This window comes from Canis aureus, chromosome 25, assembly GCF_053574225.1.
Source record: "Canis aureus isolate CA01 chromosome 25, VMU_Caureus_v.1.0, whole genome shotgun sequence".
NCBI classification, from domain to species: Eukaryota; Metazoa; Chordata; class Mammalia; order Carnivora; family Canidae; genus Canis; species Canis aureus.
This window is the reverse complement of record NC_135635.1, coordinates 24,905,039-24,919,313: the sequence shown is the minus strand read 5'-3', so window position 1 is coordinate 24,919,313 and position 14,275 is coordinate 24,905,039. Positions and strand designations below refer to the sequence as shown.

General features: G+C 36.7%; 1 protein-coding gene across 2 annotated transcripts in view; it reads left to right on the top strand.

Annotated features, from left to right (window-relative positions):
- The window catches only part of ETNK1 (ethanolamine kinase 1), a 62,920-nt gene that overhangs the window by 11,007 nt on the left and 37,638 nt on the right, over positions 1 to 14,275 (top strand). For both annotated transcript variants that reach the window (XM_077870778.1, XM_077870779.1), the window contains exon 2: positions 12,231 to 12,490. In XM_077870778.1, the coding sequence (XP_077726904.1) occupies positions 12,231 to 12,490 (260 nt within the window). The remainder of the gene's footprint in view (positions 1 to 12,230; positions 12,491 to 14,275) is intronic.

Genomic DNA, 14,275 nt, shown 5'->3' with positions numbered 1-14,275 from the left:
TGTGTCTTCTATTTTATAAAGCTAAAGGAAGCATTTCCACAAAACATAATCTAATCAGTAATACATTCTGGCAGAGGAGACAAAATCACCTCATATATCTGTTCCAACACTAATTTGCATCCAAAATTTTCTCATCAACAGTAGCATCCCCGTATCTCAAGTTTTACCTATTGTTCCTTTTAGAGTCTCTGATGAAGGTGTTAGATTCATTGGGCTTCCATGTCAAGGAGTCTCAAAAAGGTTTCTTCTCTCCCGCTCTAGGCCATTTTACCCACATATGTTCATTTGGTCTCGGGTCTCTGGCTCCTGAGGGTTAAGATTCTACCTTCACAGTCATTTTTCATCTTTGATTGATCTGTTGACTATCCCCAGGTTGATGGCACATGCTTAATATCATAGTTTTTTTCCTCTTTGTGTTTTGGCTTTTTTTTTTTTTTTAAGATTTTATTTATTCATGAGAGATACAGAGAGAGAGGCAGAGACATAGGCAGAGGGAGGAGCAGGCTCCTCTCAGGGAGCCCGATGCAGGACTTGATCCCCAGGCTCCGGGATCACATGCTGAGCCGAAGGCAGACTCTTAACTGCTGAGCCACCCAGGTGTCCCTGTGTTCTGGCTTTTTAAGGTCTCCAAACTAGAGTAAATAGAGTAGATTTGTTAGGGGCCTTTCAATATTGGGAGACTAAGTAGCAGCTCCTATCAGTCCACTCAGTATCTGATAATGATGGGTTAAAAACTTTTGCCAACTTTATCAATATCTGCTTTATTTATCTGGTTTTTTCGGTAACCACTAAAACCTTCCATTCTACTGGGGCAAGTAGATTTGCCATCTCCTTTGTCTTTTCTGCTTGTTAGTGAACCATCTAATTTTTTGGTATCATTCCTGACCTGTGACGGGAAGCTTGAGACAGCAACTCTGATCCAACATCCTGAACAGTTTCTTTTGTTGGTAAAAGTAAAGTTACATGGGTCCCCATGTAGTAGGAGTAATTTTTATACACAGTATTCACCACGACCTGGGGATGGGATATATTAAGTGGTTGAATATCTTGGTCACTATAAAGCAAATCTAGTATGGCCTGCATGTACAGCATATCAACCACTTCATCTGGACTATTCCACTTTGCATGCAAAGGACAGGACAGTTCCTCTTCTCAGGATAAACAAACTCTCTAGCCACTTCATTCATTGTACAAGGCTAGCCCTCTTGTTTGGGTTAGTCATTGCCATTAAGGAATAACAGTAGTGATCTGTGGGTCCTGTATTATCACAAACGTGCCATGGTCTTCAAACCATAGACTGCTTCTACTTTAACCATTCTTTTTTTAAATTTATTTTAAGGATTTTTATATATTTGAGAGAGAATGTGAGCAAGCACAAGCAGAGGGAGCTACGGAGGGGGAGAAGCAGGCTAACTTAACCATTCTTATGAGTTGTATTAATAAAGGTTTTTTTTAGGGGTGCCTGGGTGGCACAGTTGGTTAAGTATCTGCCTTCAGCTTAAGTCATGATCCCAGGGTCCTGGGATTGAGCCCCACTTTGGGCTCCCTGCTCAGTGGGGAGCCTGCTTCTCCCTCTCCCTCTGCCATTCCCCCTGCTTGTGCTCATGTGCTCTCTCTGTCAAATAAATAAAATCTCTAAAAAAATTAAAAAAACAAAAAGGTTTTTTAGGGAGCTAGCTATCTTGAGCCATTAAATGAGACAACTTTTACACTATATCCCCTGGTTTTATTAGTTTCCTGATTTTGTTTCCTTGCCTCCTGAATCATTTTGGTAAACAGCTGTAAATTTGCTGTTCAGCATGATTTTTCTCCTTTATGATGGTTTTGAGGTTAGCAACTTGATGGTGCACTGGACCAGTTGGAATCTGGGTCTGTGTAACGTCACAATCCACCCTAAAAGTGTCTGGCTTTCTGTTCTAGGTAGTATGCTAACAATAGCCAGTGAATTGTGCATTTAGGCAATTTCTCATTTTGCATTTTATTGTGGATTCAGTGACTAAACTCCTCTGAGGTTGGATCTGTCATTGCTAGGTTCCATTTATTTTTACCTCCTGTAACAGATGGCAGCATGCCTACTGTTTAATACTATGGGTGATTTGGCAAACACCTGGCGTCAGGGATTTATCATCCTCTAACCTTTTTTTTCCCCCAAATGATGCTTTAGCAATATTATAGTGAGTCTAGGATTATACTAGTGAACTTGAGGTAGGTTTTGATATCCTTGAAACAGATTAAGACCTGTTCTGCCATTGTGACTTTGGATAAGTAAGGGAACTTACCTAGGCCATAGATTTTCATTCTACAAATTGATCATTTCTAAGGTATTTTACAATCAATTTATATATAAGCAAACATATATTGAATATGCCTGTGTTCTAGGCCATTGTTTCTCGACCCTTTTAATAATTTCTCCCTAAACAGAAAGTTTAAATTAAAAATTTTATTGATTTCTATCTAACAGAAATTATGTACTGAAGAATTAAATTTTGTCAGGATTGTGTTTTGATGAGCCACAAACCATTGTAATACCTAAGATTTTTTTTTTGTTTCTTTGTTAGTGATAGCTGTGTTGAGAATGCATGTAATAGAGTAAGAAATTTTATTTCATTTCATAGATATATGTATCCTTTGACTTAGATGTAGTTACATCCTGACACCCACTGTAAGTCAGATATCCTAAATCAAAATGCATTTTACACACTAAGTCAAAGATATCCTAAATCAAAATGCATTTTACACACGTAACCAACTGAGCCTCATAGCTTAGCCTAGCCGACTTTAAATATGCCCAGAACACTGATATTTGCCTGCAGTTGGACAAAAATCATCTAACACAGGCCTATTTTATAATAAAGTGTTGAATATTTTATGTTATTTATTGAATATGGTACTGAAAGTGAAAAACAGAATGGTTGTATGGGTATAGAATGGTTATTTATGTACTGGTTGTTTGTTCTCATAATCCTGTGGCTGGTTGAGAGCTGGAGCTGCTTTTGCCCATAGTCATGAGAGAGGATCATACTGTATATTGCCAATCCTAAATTCACATTCAGGGTATGGTTTTACTGAATGCATATTGTTTTTACACCATTGTAAAGTTGGAAAATTGTAAGTCAGACTATCCTAAGTTGGGGACCATTTGTCCGTCTATATCTATACCTCTTCTTTAAAATACTAAGGTAGAAATTAGAGAAAGTGCAAAAGTACTTGTATATTTCTTTTCAGTTTTTAAAACTATAAAGCTTTGGGGAATTTTCTTTAAGATTACCTAGAGCTGAAGGTAATGAGAAGGTTATGTGAAGGTACATTCTTCCTGATGTGGATGTCACATTAACTCTAATAACAGTCTGCTTGATGTTAAGTTATACACATAATAAAAAGCACACATCAAGTGTAGAACCTGATTAATTGCTGTAGGTGTTGATATGTTGTATATTTACTGCACTCCTTGGTATAGGATTCTAATTTGTTCTTTAAAATTGCCTTGACTGTTCTTTTTAAATTGCCATATAAATTGCAGACTTAGCTTTTCAATTTTCACAAAAAGAAACTGAATGAGAGTTTGATACTTTGTGGCATCTATAGATATTTGAGAAGTAAAAATCGTTAATAATATTGTCTTAAAATCCATAAACAAGGAATATTCCATTTATTTAGTCCTTTTATTTTTCTCAAACTTTTTTTTTTTTTTTTTAAAGTAAACTCTACTCCCAATGTGGGCCTCAAACTCATGACCCCGAGATCAAGAGTTGCATGCCTTACAGCCTGAGCCAGCAGGCACCCCTTCTCAGACTTTTGAAGTTTTCTTTTCTTTTTTTTTTAAGGTTTTATTTCTTTATTCATGAGAGACACGGGGGTGGGGGGCGAGGGGGGAGGATTGGGGCAGAGACACAGGCAGAAGGAGAAGTGGGCTCCATGCAGGGAGCCTGATGTTGGGACTTGATCCTGGGACTCCAGGATCATGCCCTGGGCTGAAGGCAGACTCTCAACCACTGAGCCACCCAGGCGTCTCAGACTTTTGAAGTTTTCAGTGTGGTGGTCTTGCATGTTTCATTTTATTTTTCTTTTTCCCCCTAGGAATTTGATGTTTTTTGATATTATTATAAAAGGTATAATTAAAAAAATGAATTGTTGGTATATAGAAATTCAATCTATTGTTATGTATTGAAATTTTCAAACATGAGTTCTAATGTTTAATGTATATGCTTTTTGTATTTTCCCTGTGTTTGCAAATGATGATACATATATTTTTTCTCTTTCCTATTCTTCCTTTATTTATTTATTTATTTATTTTTTGCCTTACTGCACTGGCTAGGATGTCCAGCACAATGTTGAAATAAAAGGTGATAGTGTGAGCATCCTTATCATGTTCCCAATCTCAGGGGGAGAATGCTTTCAGTAATTTATTATGAGGTATGATGATGTCTGTAGGTTTTCTTTGGATACTCTGTCAGATTAAGGAAATTTCCTCTTTATGTATGTATGTATGTATGTGTTTTTAAGTAATCTCTGCACCCCGTGTGGAGTTCTAACTCACAACCTTGAGATCAAATTGTATGTTCTATGGACTGAGCCAGCTAGGGGCTCCAAGGAAGTTTTCATCTTATTTTTAGTTTGCAAATGTTTTAATCATACATGGGTATTGAATTTTTCATGTGCTTTTTCTTTTTTGCATCTCATGATGATTACATATTTTCCTCCAAATTTCTGTTATTAAGCTGAATAACATTGAGTTTTTTAAAAAATTGAATGTTAAAAGTCTTTGCTTATATAGAGTAAGCCCCATTTGGTTCCGATTTGTTCTTTTTTTTTTATATTGTATTCGTTACTAATATTTAAAAAACATTTTTATTTATTTACATAATCTCTATACAATGGGGCTCAAAATCACTACCCTGAGATCAAGAGTCTCACCCTCTTTTGACTGGGCTAGCTAGATGCTCCTAGTTAATATTTTGATAAGGATTTTTGCAACTATTTTCTTGTAATGTCCTTGGCATGTTTTGGTATCTTATTAACTGTTTTCTTTTTCTTAATAATTTTGCTTGGAAGTTATCAACATTATCTTTAAAAAGAATAATTTTGATTGTTGAGTTCTATTTTTTTTTTTTGTTGAGTTCTATTTTATTGATAATTTTGCCCTTTTATTTTCTTCCTAATCTTTTTTTTTTTAAGATTAACTGGCTGTTATTTTTCTAGTTTTTTTTTAAGCTGGAAGCTTATGTCACCAGTTTTCTGCCTTTATTTATTTTTTTATTTTATTTTATTTTTTTCTGCCTTTATATTTACTTACTTACTTTATTTATTTATTTATTTTTGCCTTTATTTTTTTAAAGATTTTATTTGACAGAGAGATAGCACAAGCAGGGGAGTGGCTGAGGGGGAGGGAGAGGAAGAGGGAGAACGAGAAGCAGGAGCAGGCTCCAACTGAGCAGAGAGCCTGATGTGGGCTTGATCCCAGGGCCTTGGGAATATGACCTGAGCCAAAGGCAGGTGCTTAACCAATTTAGCCACCCAGGCTCCCCATTTTTTTTTTTCTCAATATTTTCATTTACGTGATCCTGAAAGTGCCCACAAGTTTTGAAATATTTTTATCATCATTCACTTCAGAATGTTTTCTAATTATCTTTTTTTCTTCATCCCATGGATTATTTACACATTCATTATTGCTTCATTTCAAATGAATGGGAGAGTTTTAAAGTCTTTTTTCTTTTTTTTAAATAGATTCATTTGAGAGAGATAACATGTGTGCGCACATGCATGAGCAAGGGGGAGGGGTAGAGGGAGAAGCAGACTCTGCTGAGCAGAGAGCCTGATGCAGACCTCCATCCCAGGACCCTGGGATCATGACCTGAGCCACCCAGGGGCCCTAAAGTCTTTTCTTTACTGTGGTAAAAAACAACATAAAACTTACTATTTTAATCATTTTTATTTGGGATATGTATATCCCAATATAAATAACATATCCCACATAAATAACAGTTAATGTGCACTTTGTGTTATTGATGTCTAGCACATATTCTCTTGTAGTTTGAGAAAATATTCTGATTTTTGATGTTTATTGAGGCTTGTTTATAATCAGGCTTATAGTTAGTTTTGCTAATACTTCATGTAGGCTTTATTTTTTTATTTTTTTATTTTTTAGTAAATTTGTTTTATTTTATTTTTTAAATTTTATTTATTTATGATAGTCACAGAGAGAGAGAGAGAGAGAGAGGCAGAGACACAGGCAGAGGGAGAAGCAGGCTCCATGCACCGGGAGCCCGACGTGGGATTCGATCCCGGGTCTCCAGGATTGCGCCCTGGGCCAAAGGCAGGTGCCAAACCGCTGCGCCACCCAGGGATCCCTCATGTAGGCTTTAAAAGCATGTGTATTATCGTTGGATACAGAGTTCTGTGTATGTCAAGGAAGTTGGGGTTTTGATTCTGTTGTTTAGATCACTTGTATGCATAATGATTTTTGTCTGTTTTTAAAAATATCAGCTCTTGAGAAACGTACTTAAGATTCAACCAATTATCCAATTAGTTTGTCAGTTTTTTCTTTTTTTTTTTTTAAAGATTTTATTTATTCATGATAGTCACAGAGAGAGAGAGAGGCAGAGAGACACAGGCAGAGGGAGAAGCAGGCTCCATGCACTGGGAGCCCGATGTGGGATTCGATCCCGGGTCTCCAGGATCGCGCCCTGGGCCAAAGGCAGGCGCCAAACCGCTGCGCCACCCAGGGATCCCGTTTGTCAGTTTTTTCTAAATATATTTTGAAGCTGTGTTATTGGATGCATTACACATCTAGAATTGTTACATCTTCTTCCTGGGTCCATTTTTTCATTATTATAAAATGTCTGTTTATTTCCCAGAACATATTGCTAAGACTATTTTGTTTAATTTGGTGTAACTACGTCAGCTTTCTTTTGCATGTCTCTTGTAAAAGCAGCATATATAAATATATGTTTTTCACAGTGTTTTAAATGGATTTCGTTCTTTCACATTTAGTGTAACTAACTACTTAATGAGTTAAGCTCTCTCAAAAAAAGTTTTTTTTTCTTTTTTTCTTTTTAAAAGATTTTATTTATTCATGAGAGACACGGGGGGGGGGGGGCAGAGACACGGGCAGAGGGAGAAGCAGGCTCCAGGCAGAGGGCCTGACATGGCACTCAATCCTGGGGCTCTAGGATCAGGCCCTGGGCCTGAGGCGGCGCTAAACCGCTGAGCCACCTGGGCTGCCCAAGAAACAAGTTTTTTTTTTTCCCCCCAAGAAACAAGTTTTAAGAATTATCTAGGAACAGAACTTTTTGTGTGGGGGCTGGAGAGGGGAGGGGTCAAAGATGACTCTCAGAAATTTGCTTGAGTACATGGAAAATAAAATGAATGGGTACTATTACCATTACATGTTTCATCTGTGGTTCTAAACAATTTTGTTATATTTGTTGATATTGTTTTTTTTTTTTTTTTATTTCTTGGGTTCAGGCTTATTGAACTTCTTGAATATTTCAGTGTATAGATTTTCATCTAATTTGGATCAATTTTGGCCATTAAAAATATTTTTTTTCTCTTTTCTCCATTGGGGGACAGAAGTTCTCTTTGCTCATGGATACTCTGCTCACTCACTCATGCTCACTTGCTCTGTAGTTTAGCTAGTTTTTTTTCTTTTCCCCTCTTGTGTTCTGTTTTCTATTTCTGTGTTCTGTTCTAATTTCTATTGCTCTTTTTTTTTTTTTTTTTAAGATTTTATTTATTCATTCATGAGAGACATAGAGAGAAAGGCAGACAACAGAGAAGCAGGCTCCATGCAGAGAGCCCAATGTAGGACTTGATCCCGGGACCCCAAGATCATGCCCTTGGCTGTAGTCAGCGCTCAACTGCTGAGCCACCCAGGCATCCCTTTATTGCTTTTTCTTCAAGTTTGCGTTTTTGGGGGCAGTATCTAACCTACTGTTAAATCTGTCTAGTGCATTTCTCTCCTTAGATGTCTTGAGTTGCTTGATTTGGGTCTTTTTTTTTATATGCAATGTCTCTGCATAACTTTTTGTTATATAATACAAAACATATTTGTAGAACATAGATTTAATGTCTGCTGAGTCTAACATTTATGTCAGTTCTGGATGGTTTCGATTAATTGATTCCCCCCCTTCCCTTCATGAGTGTATTTTTCTGCTTTTTTGCATGCCTAGTAATCTTCACTTGGATGTCAGACATTGTGAATTTTTACCTTGTTAAGTACTGAATAGTTTTTGTAGTTATTTGGGAATACTTTGAGTCTTTTGGGTCTTTAAGGTTTGTTAGGTGGGACCAGTGTAGCTTAGAGTCTAGGCTAATCTGTAAATCTGTAACATAGGTTTTTTTTTTTTTTTTTTTTTTTAAGGGTTTTATGTATTTATTCATGAGAGACAGAGAGAGAGAGAGAAGGCAGAGGGAGAAGCAGGCTCCATGCAGGGAGCCTGATGTGGGACTCGATCCTAGGACTCCAGGATCATGCCCAAAGCAAAGGCAGACGCCCAACTGCTGAGCCACTCAGGGGTCCCTGTAACATACATTTTGTCTTAACTCACTCTTCTGTTGTGAATTCTACATCTTTTATTAAAATGTAAATATGGAGTTTTCTACATGCATAGAACATGCATGTTAAGATTTTAGTGTATGCCAGTCACTGTTTTAAAGCTTTTATGTGTATTAAGTCATTAATCCTCATAACGTTATGAAATAGATTCCAGTCTGTTAATATTATATATAAGGAGAATGAAGCACATAGGGATTAAGTGACTTCCCTAAGGTTATGCAGCCGTAGATAATACAGCTAGAATTCAGACTCAAAGAAGTCTTGCTTTGTAGCTCATCATCTGAGTTAGTACTATCCTAAATACTTGATAAACAGTGCAGGATAATTAAGAAAAGGAGCTCCATGAGATTTCTTTCTTTTTTTTTTTTTAATTTTTATTTATTCATGATAGTCACAGAGAGAGAGAGAGAGAGAGAGAGAGAGAGAGACAGGCAGAGACACAGGCAGAGGGAGAAGCAGGCTCCATGCACCGGGAGCCCGATGTGGGATTCAATCCTGGGTCTCCAGGATCACGCCCTTGGCCAAAGGCAGGCGCCAAACCGCTGAGCCACCCATGGATCCCTCCATGAGATTTCTATTAGTTTTGTCCCACCTTTATTGAGATGAAATTTTTACATTTCCCCCATTTTTAAAAAAGATTTTACTTATTTATTTATTTGAGAGAGAGAGAGAGAGAGAGAGAGAGAATGAGGAGGGGGGAGGGACAGTGGGAGAAGCAGGGGCCCTGCTGAGTAGGGAGCCCAACAAAACTCGGGGCTGTATCCCAGGACCCTGAGATCATGACCAGAGCCAAAGGCAGATGCATAACTGACTGAACCACCCAGGTGCCCCAACATTTGATATTTCTAGTATATATCTACTACAGTATATATATCTAGTATGTATCTAGTATATATTATTGTATATTTCAGATTGTTCAGCACATTGAATTTCTTGTTGGTATAAATGCGGAGTGGGAACCATTGGAGGGCAAAAACCATTATCTTTCCATCTTTAAAGCCAGTGTTCTCCAGTGACCATCAGGAACACACTGATAGCTGAACACGTTGGGTTTAAGAGAAAGCTTATATCACTCAAAATGGTAGGGATCTCAGTAAGTGGGTGCTAGAAAGAACTTATTATAGAATTTGGGCTTGCTGATTTGGGAGAGTGTCAAGGAAGCAGGCTTTCCTCTGGATTAAGTCTGTCAGGAAGAAAGTGGGGCAAGTCTATGACTGGATATCTTAATCTTACCTAGAGGACTGAAGGAACGAAGCAAGGCCAAAGCTGTCATTCATATTAGCTCAAATAAGGGGATATTTAGTCATTTTTGTGGTTTGAAAAAAATTTTATAATTTGTATATGTTCGGACATGATTGCAGAGTGGCTTTATTTCTGTCTTGATCCATTGTGGTCAGAATGGCTTCATCTGATGTTGGTGTTCTGTGAAATTGTTTATGTTCAGCAGAACCACAGGGCCTTACTATGAATGCCAGGTCAGTTCCTAGCTGTTGGGCTTCTTTTCTTTTAGTAATTTAATTTTCCATATGTAAACTATGGTTCATTGCAGGAAAAAGAAAGTGAGAAAACATACTTAAAGCCAAAACAAAAAAAAATAAATTCAAGAAACAAGAAACAAAAACCAAGATTTACTGCCTAATATTTGTCGAATATCTTTGCAGACTTTTTTATCCTTATTTATATAATATTTTATAGATGTGAAGTTATATTATTCATGCATTTTTTTAAAAAGATTTTATTTATTCATGAGAGACACACAGAGAGAGGGGCAGAGATAGGCAGAGCGAAAAGCAGGCTCCATGCAGGAAGCCCGATGTGGGACTCAATTCTGGGACTCCAGGATCACGCCCTGGGCTGAAGGCAGACGCGCAACTGCTGAGCCACTCATGAGCCATCCATCATGTATTTAATTTTTACCCTAAAGATTTATTGTGACTGTCATTTCATTGGAAGTATGTGGCTGTTGTACATAGAGAATTTTGGAGTTGGTTTCTCAGTCTTTGTTACAGTAAATTGAGATATTTATCTGTACATGACATCTGAAGAAGTTACAGAATAACATGTGTAAATTTCTATGCCTTTGTAGTAAACAACATGCTTTTTAACATAGTTTTTAATAAAATGATTCACATTTAGTTTAAGTGCATATTATTCTTGTCAATTCTGCATACAAGTCTTTGTGAAATCTAGGTGGGAAGCAGTACTTGTATGTCTCTGCATACCTGAAAAAGTAGATATTTGGAATAAATCTCTTTACATTAGGTCATACAGTTTACCTGCATTAGGTGAGTAAGGTTAATAAGTTTTGTATATAATTAAAAAAAGCGCATTATATAAAAACTAGTAGCTGTATAATACTTTGGTAAATACTTTGAAATTTTCATCTGAAGATGTAAAGCTTTTTCAGATGTCATTTATCATTACAAAAATTGAATTAGAAGCATTTATATTCTTTCTCAGGCATCAGGTAAATATGTGTACATTTAAAACTTATATTTTGGCTTTTTACCTTTTGTTTTTTGCCAGTTTTCTTGAAAAAAAATGTGCTTAACTCTTGCTTACACTTTCACCTCTTATCCCTTTGTTCCACCTGAAAGCCTCCAAGAGCTTTGAATTGTTGAGCAAATAGAAAAATTAATTTTAGTATCAGAGGAAGATGAAGGTTGCAATTTTTGAGTAGATTTGAACTAAGACTGCTAATCATCTGCTTTTTTTTTTTAATGTACCATTTGTGTTGATATAAAAAAACTTGAAAATCTTTTTTTTTTTTTTTTTTTAATATTTATTCATTCATGAGACACAAAGAGAGAGAGAGAGAGGCAGAGACACAGGCAAAGGGAGAAGCAGGCTCCATGCAGGGAGCCCGATGTGGGACTTCATCCCGGGACTCCAGGATCACGCCCTGGGCCAAAGGCAGGCGCTAAACCGCTGAGCCACCAGGGCTGCCCTTAAAACAATTTCTAACGCATGTTAGTAACCTTTAAAATTAACACTTAAAATTAAATTTTTTCTATGAGATTTACCATAATGTGTAACTTATGGTAGATTTATATTTGTATATTTATACTTGTGATTGTTGGTAAAGACCTTTTATATGCTATATGCCATGCTGGAGGAGGGCAGTGTCTTGTCTTTAGAGACTTTCCAATTTATTAGACATAGGAGAGAGGTATGTGTGTGTGTGTACTGCAGTGATTGAAGTACAAGCATACTTTGAGATACAATAGGTATCAAAACATTGTGTGGGAGTACCAGAGATTGAATAATTAACATTTTGGATCAAGAAAGACAATGTTATATAGGAATTACAGCATTCTTTTTTGTTTAAATCTAGAATTAAAATTATAGACATGTTAGGCAAAATTGTATTTAAAAGTTTTTTAGGGCAGCCCGTGGCTCAGCGGTTTAGTGCCACCTTCAGCCCAGGGCATGATCCTGGAGACCCAGGATCGCATCCCAGGTCGGGCTCCCTGCATGGGCTTGCTTCTCCCTCTGCTTGTGTCTCTGCCTCTCTCTCTTTCTCGGTCTCTCATGAATGAATACACAAAATCTTTAAAAATAAAAGTTTTTTATGTTAATTATTTATTTTCAAGCTATCTGCTATTTCATTCGTTAAAAGTATGCAATTGCTTTTTCCCCTCATTTTTATCTTTCCTTTTTTTTTTTTTTTTGACAGCTTTTCACAGATGGAATCACAAATAAACTTATTGGCTGTTATGTGAGCAATACAATGGAAGATGTAGTCCTGGTGCGAATTTATGGCAATAAGACTGAGTTACTGGTTGATCGAGATGAGGAAGTGAAGAGTTTCCGAGTGTTACAGGCTCATGGCTGTGCACCACAACTCTACTGTACCTTCAATAATGGACTGTGCTATGAATTTATACAGGGAGAAGCATTGGATCCAAAGCATGTCTGCAACCCTGCCATATTCAGGTACATTTCTTTTTGTAAATAATTTATCTTTTTGAAAAATAAGAGTATTAAGTGCTCTAACGAAATATTTTTTAAAACTGCCTTTTCTTCCTTTGAGCAACTATTTGGTTAACTTAGAAACTTTTTTTAGTTAGGGTTCTGTTTTGTTTTTCCTGAAGAAAGAAAATCCTTTCTGTCTGCTGTCTCATCGTTGAGTCTTTGTAAAAGAAAGGACTGTGAGATGTGGTTTTAGATTAGCCTGCTGCAGTGTCAAGGCTTCCCCTTAATTTTTTATTTTATTTATTTTACTTTATTTCTTTACATTTAGATTGAATTAACATAGTTTCAAAGTAGAGTTCAGTGATTCATCAGTTGTCTGTAACACCTGATGCTCATTATATCACGTGACCTCCTTAATGCCTATTGCCAAATTACTCTCCCCACCACCCTCCTCTAGTAACCCTGTTTGTTTTCTGTGATTAAGAATCTCTTATGGTTTGTCTCCCTCTCTGATCTCGTCTTGTTTTATTTTTCCTCCCTTCCCCTGTGCTCCTCTGTTTTGTTTCTTAAATTCCACATGAGGGAAACCACTGATAATTGTCTTTCTCTGACTGCTTATTTTGGTTATCATGATACCCTCTAGTTCCATCCACATCATTGCAAATGGCAAGATTTCATTTTTTGATGGCTGAGTAATACTCCATTGTGCGTGTGTGTGTATATATATATATACACACACCACATCTTCTTTATCCATTCATCTGTCAATGGACATCTAGGCTCTTTCCATAGTTTGGCTGTTGTGGACATTGCTGCTGTAAATATTTGGGGTAAATACCTAGTGCAATTGCTGGGGGACTCTATTTTTAACTTTGTGAGGAACCACTGTTTTCCAGGTGGCTGTACCAGTTTGCATTCCCACCAGCAGTGTAAGAGAGTTACCCTTTCTCTGCATCCTCACCAACATTGGCATCCTCGCTAATATTTGTTGTTTCCTGACTTGTTAATTTTAGCCATTCTGACTGGTGTGAAGTGGTCCTCTTAATTTAAAAAAATTTTTTTTAAAAAAAAGATTTTATTTATTCATTCATGAGAGAGACAGAGAGGAGAGAGGCAGAGACACAGGCAGAGGGAGAGGCAGGTTCCATGCAGGGAGCCCGACCCGGGACTTGATCCCGGGACTCCAGGATCACGCCCTGGGCCGAAGGCAAGCGCTAAACCGCTGAGCCACCCAGGGATCCCGGTCCCCTTAATTTTTTAAAGTAGTGCTTGGATTAAAGCATTACACATTTCTTACTACTAACTTTTGTAATTCAGTTGCTCATATTTTTTGGAGTTTTTGCTAAGATTCTTTCAATTCTGTTAATACTGTTACTTTTTAAACTTTTTATTTAATTCAGTGTATTATGTTACTTGTAAAACTTTAATTCAGTGTATTATGTTTTCTGTAAGAAAAATTTGTTGCATATGCTACCTCGTTTTTCCAAAATTAGTTTTTTTAATTACTGTTTTTTATATTTCTCTTTCTGCTCTAAAAAACTAGTAAATGAGCTTGATTTAAAAACTGCAAATTCAAAAAAAAAAAAAACACAAAACTGCAAATTCATTCATTGTTTCAACCAGAAGTTCTCATTTTGTTCTCCAGATCCCTTTACAACTCCAGATTATTGAGGGCTTAGAGTTTTTGTGAGTTTTATTTATCAATGTTTACCATATTAAAAATTAAAACGTTTTTTGAATATAAGAATATCAAGCTCACATTATTAGCTGTCAGTGTGATAACATTATCACATATGTAACTTCTTG